Source organism: Arachis ipaensis, chromosome B4 (genome assembly GCF_059453495.1).
Source record: "Arachis ipaensis isolate K30076 ecotype BB chromosome B4, ASM5945349v1, whole genome shotgun sequence".
NCBI classification, from domain to species: domain Eukaryota; kingdom Viridiplantae; phylum Streptophyta; class Magnoliopsida; order Fabales; family Fabaceae; genus Arachis; species Arachis ipaensis.
The window spans coordinates 142,800,446-142,806,190 of record NC_142439.1 but is presented as its reverse complement, the minus strand read 5'-3'; the positions used below and the strand labels follow the sequence as shown (position 1 = coordinate 142,806,190).

Below are 5,745 nucleotides of genomic sequence, written 5' to 3'. Positions count from 1 at the left end.
TGAGATTTGTCAATTATTATTATATTATTCTACAACAGGTTATGGTGAAATTTGTTAATTATCATTATATTATTCTATAATGGATTGCATTATAGCGCCAAATATGTTGACATAATGCGTTATGGTGACAGTTTGCATACATTTTTTTTCAATCATATTTTTTTTTTGTGACTTTTTTCAATCATATTTTAAGAAAGCATTATGTAATTAATCGTACACAAATTAATATTTAATAATTAATCATGTTGAGATTCGTTAATAATTCTAATATTCTACTTCATATCTTTTTAATAATTATCATTATTCTTTCTTATATTTTCGTGGATTAATAATTTTAATTTTTTTATCTTATATTCTTCTAAAAATTATCATAATTATTTTTTATATTTTGTGAATGTTATTATAGTATTTTATTTTATCATTCATGAATTTAAGTTTTAGAGCCAAGTATGCTGAACATAGTGTATTCTAGTGCTGGTCTACGTATTGATTCTATTTTTAAAAAATATTATGTATTAAATAATTAAATTTGTTAATATTTATTGATTAATTACAATGATACCCCAAAATTTATATCGTTGACAAAAAAAATCCACAAAAAATGTTAACAATAAATAAGTCTCCTTATAACTTTTAAATTTCATTAATTAAGTTGAGTTTTATAACTATCTAGAATAAACTATTAAAATGGTATTCGAAAGTTTATATTGTTAAAAAAAAATTCACAAAATAATAATATATTATTAAAAAAATTAACAATTAGTTCTCTAAATATTTAGATAAATTTAATAGACAGAAATAAAAAATATACTATATATTCAAAACATTGTAAAAAAAAATTAAAAATTATTTAAAAGATATATATAATATTTATAGAGATATAGAAAAAAAAAGATAATTATTAAAAAGATATGATATAGAATATTATAATTATTGACAAATTTCATTATAATTAATCAATAAATATTAACAATTTTAATTATTTAATACATAATATTTAGTTTATTCTAGATAGTTATAAAATTTGAGTTAATTAATGAATTTTAAAAGTTATAAGAATTAAATTGATTAGGTATAACTTTTATTAGTGTAAAATTTAAATTTTTTTTTATTTTAAATTTGTTTTTCCAAAAGATATGAATAGAAAATATTATTTAATGGTTGTGCAAAAAAAAAAAATATATGAAAGGAGATTTGTTTTTTGATTGTAATAAAAACAAAAAATAAAAAATATGGAAGGCCCATTACACCGGGCCAAGGGGGCTGAGGAAGCAATGACCTGTTGTTTTTCTTATCATGAGTCCAGAGAGATCGGTGCTCTAAACATAGAGCGAACAGGTCAGCCTTACGCCGCAAACTCGAGCCCAAATCCGTCACCAGAATGCCTCTGATAAGTAAACAAACTAGCGTTACCAAGCTTGGCAAACATAGTTCTTCTTATAAACTATATAAACTTTTCTTCTTTCATTTACATGCCCGATGTGAGACTTTGCTCCCTCCGTCGCTGCAAACCTGTGACCTCTTCCGCTGCCACCACTGGTTTTCTTTTACTCCGTCAGGTGCCACCACTGTTCCTTGTCTTGACAGGTAAATCTCCTTAATTCAGAATTGCTTTCAATTTTTTATTTCACCATTCTGAATCTGATCCTTCTTTGTTGAAATTATTTTCTATCGCACTGCATCGTCATCCACTCACATTGGCGTTCCTATCACTCACAGCACTTTCACTCTATTTCATTTTGTTGATTCTCTGTTATATTGGTTTATAGGTCTCTCTGGTAATTGAAAAGGAAAAAAAAAAGTCAATAATTAACTTGATTCTATATTTTCATCTCTGTTATCAACTTCATCTCGACTTTCCTCTCTGCAAATTCTTTTCGCCTTAATTTTGTCCCTATTGCTCCAGTAATAGTTCGAGTCTTAATGTTAGATTCAATTCTTCTCATACAGAGTTCAGAAATTGGAGCGGGCCCAACTCTCAACTTGGAGCGGGCAAGCCAGCATGGTGCAAGCTTCTAATCCCACCAAGCGTAGCCTAAACCATGTTCCATCACCTTGGTGCCCTCACTTGAGTCACAAGTTGGCGTTACTCAACTCGGCGGACTAAACCAACTCTCTTAGACATTAAAAATATTTATAAAACTTTTTCCTTACCTGATGTGGGACAAATTTGGTGCTATCTAAGGATGAACGTGAGATTTTCTAATTATCGTTAACTCTTAACTTCAAGTACTTTTATTAATGGAATTGTAAATTACAAGTATTAATCCTTTCTATCAAATCATTGTAAGACTATGCACCAATAAAAACACGTGCGGGTAATTACATGAGATTTAGATATTCATATTAGTATTTAGATATGCTTGGAGGGTGCCATTATTAACCACTCAAAACGTTGAACCTGCAAGTCAAAGTGTCAAACTATATATAAAGGGACATAGATATTTAACAAACCAAGATCACAATTCATGTAACAAATTATAAAGTGGTGAAGAAAAAAGAAAAGAAATCAGAGATAAGAGAAAATGGCTACACTAGGTGGCAATCGTGTGGTTGAAGGAAGCCAGAACAGCATTGAGATCCAGAACCTTGCTCGCTTTGCTCTTGAAGAACATAACAAAAATTCGGTTCTTCTTCTTCAATAGTCTTCTACTTCTGTTTCTAATTTTTTTCCCAGATAAAATAAATAATTCATTTTAATTTGGGTTATTTTTGTCACTTAATTAATGTCTTGTGCTTTATGTTAGTATGTTAGTGGGGTTATTATTCAAAATGGGGTTTATTATTCTATTTTTATGTTTGTATGATTTGAAGTAATACTTTTAGTTCGAATGAATTTGAGAAAATATAAGTGATTAATATTTTTGTATTTGAATAATATGTTTATAATTTCTAATTTCTGCTGCAGAATTCAAGCTTGGAGCTTGTGAGGGTGATAAGTGCAAAGGAGCAAGTAGTTGCTGGAAGCATATATGAAATAACTATGGAGGCAAAAGATGGTGATGAGAAGAAACAAGTTTATGAAGCCAAAGTGTTGGTGAAGCCATGGTTGAACTTCAAGGAGCTCCAAGAGTTCAAGCTTGTTATTGATGATGATAATGAAAATGATAATGATAATGCTGCTTCAGTGTCTAGAGCACTTATCTAGCTATGTATTTAATTTTCACTAATATATGTATGGAATAAATGTAGCTATGCTCTAAAATACTATAAATGGGTGTAATATATTATCAATGGGTTATGCTACGTAGTGTACACCAAAATCAGCCACCAAAGTCAGCCACCAGTATAACATGTTGGAATATAAATATACATTAAAAATAAATTAAATCACACATGTATTTATACACAAATACATTGGTGGTTAATTTTAGTGACTAATTTGAGTGTATAAATAGCATTTCTCATTATGAATAGAATGTATAAAAACTAAAAAATTACTTATTGAATGATGGAAGTTATAATTGAGAGTAGGGTGACATTTACTTGCTAACTCGCATTATTGCATACTTTACAACGTAAACTTTTCTATTTGAGTTTCTTTATGACCTTAAAACAGCTAACTAAAGTACTATAATGTAAAGAAAATAAAACTAAACTACCAATAAAATTTGTTATTTTTTGCTAATATTTTAATTATTAGTCTAATTTTTTAGTTTTGTAATTCAAGTTATAACTACCAATATGGCGGTTATCAATACGAGTTATAACTCGGTATCACATGTTATAGCTCGGCTTTTATGAGCTATAACTCGGCCAATTAACGTTCCCGTCATAATCGATGTCAAAACGGATAGCAGTCAGTTACGTTATCAATCATTTCAAAACCGACGTTAATGCTCGGAACATAACTGACGAGAAACCCATCATATAAAAGCAAGGTAAAGTATTTTCTTTGAGGAGTTCGAACAATACAATACACTGATTTAAGCATTGGAGTGCCTTTGCAGGTACACTCCCCCTCTCCACCGCTTATACTCTCACGCCACATCGGAAAGAAAAGCTCGGATTCAAGGATCGGATGTTCAGCCTCCAAGGTGATAGTTCGACAGTCATCTGCCACTAGGAGTCGACCTATTTCGCAAACAAGAACAATTGGCGCCCACCGTGGGCCCGAGAAAATAGATCTTTTCTTTTTTGGTCCCATTACCTTCACTCGCATCCATGGCTGATGTACCATCTCCTTCCGCATCCGAACTTCTTCGGATGGTAACCGAGTTACAACAGGCCAATCAGCGTATGGCAGAAGAGAATCAAAGAATGGCTGCCAAAATCGTCGAGCTGAACAATGCCCGGATCGAAAATAACAACACTCAGCAACAACAACCAGAAGATAATGAACATCATTCCGACCCCTCTCACGTCTCGGAGACCATCCAAGTTGAGGGAGCCCAGCCTGAAGACAAGAATGAAGAGCCCGACGAGCCCGTGGGACGTTCAGACCAGAAGTGATGAACTTCAAACTACCATGAAGTTCACCCTACCACTGACCCTCAAACCTTATGATGGGCTCGGAGATCCAAAAAAGTTTCTCAAAAAATTCCGATCAATAATGATCGTTAACGGTGCATCTGATACTGTTTTATGCCGTTGTTTTCCGAATTATTTAGACGGTTCTGCACTTAATTGGCTTTGTGGTTTACCTGCAGGTTCAATCTCACGATTCCAACAGCTGGCCAAGCTATTTGAGGACCACTTCGCCGGATCTGCAATTTATCTGCATACAATCAAGCAGGGCCAAAACGAGAGCTTGAAAGACTATATGACTCACTTCACGAAAGTCGCTATCAGCATACCCGACCTCCATCCTGAGGTCCATCTACACGCCATCAAAAGCGGACTCCGACCTGGGAAGTTCCAAGAGACCATCGCGGTTGCCAAGCCAAAAATCCTTGCCGGGTTCCGCGAGAAAGCCAAAGGCCAAATTGATATTGAGGAGCTCAGACAAGCTCGGAAGTCCGACAAAACATATTATAGAGACAAAGATAAGGCGCAGAACAGTAAGAAAAATTTTAAACTAACCCCTCGATTTGATTCTTACACGCAGTTCAATACCAAGCGAGAGGACATTATCAAAGAGATCCTGAACTCAAAGCTGATCAAGCCACCAAGGAAGGCCAGTACTTACCAAGATACTAAGAACGTGGACAAGTCTAAATACTGTGCTTTTCACCAGAAGCACGGCCACACTACTGATGACTGTGTGGTGGCAAAAGACCTCTTGGAAGTTGGAACGGTTAGCTCGGCAAGGCCACCTTGACAAATACATCGGAGGTCACATCCAAAGACGTACCACAGCTTCAATTCCCAATGCTTCGTCCGAACACCAAAGCCGAGGAAATGAGAAGGGATCCTCAAGCGAATATGAAAAGCCCCGAGGTAGTATTAATTGTATTTCAGGAGGATACGCCAGTGGAGGATCATCAAACTCAGCCAGAAAGAGATCATTCCGAGCAATATGCTCGGTAGATGAACCACAGCACGAATCCAAAATCACGGCCAAGTTTCCACAAATGACGTTTACGCACGCAGATTTCGATTCCAACATACAGAATCTAGATGACCCTGTGGTTATCACACTTCAATTGGGAGATCTGTTGGAGAGGAAGGTACTTCTAAATCCAGGGAGCAGCGCCGACGTTCTGTTTTATTCAACATTCCAAAAAATGAAGCTCAGCGACAACATCCTCTAGTCAACAGGGGGAGACTTAGTTGGCTTCTCGGGTGAACGAGTTCCAATATTGG

At 34.5% G+C, this 5,745-nt stretch overlaps 2 protein-coding genes across 2 annotated transcripts; both read left to right on the top strand.

Moving 5' to 3' along the window:
- The first annotated feature begins 2,441 nt into the window (after positions 1–2,441).
- LOC107638143 (cysteine proteinase inhibitor) lies at positions 2,442–3,345 on the top strand. Its single transcript, XM_016341312.3, has 2 exons — positions 2,442–2,627; positions 2,909–3,345. Exons 1-2 carry the CDS (start codon positions 2,526–2,528, stop codon positions 3,146–3,148), a joined length of 342 nt encoding a protein of 113 aa, XP_016196798.1. The 5' UTR covers positions 2,442–2,525; the 3' UTR covers positions 3,149–3,345.
- Positions 3,346–4,552: 1,207 nt separating this feature from the next.
- On the top strand, positions 4,553–5,260 carry LOC107637301 (uncharacterized). Its single transcript, XM_016340731.1, has one exon. The coding sequence runs from the start codon at positions 4,553–4,555 to the stop codon at positions 5,258–5,260; it is 708 nt and encodes a 235-aa protein (XP_016196217.1).
- Positions 5,261–5,745: the final 485 nt, after the last annotated feature.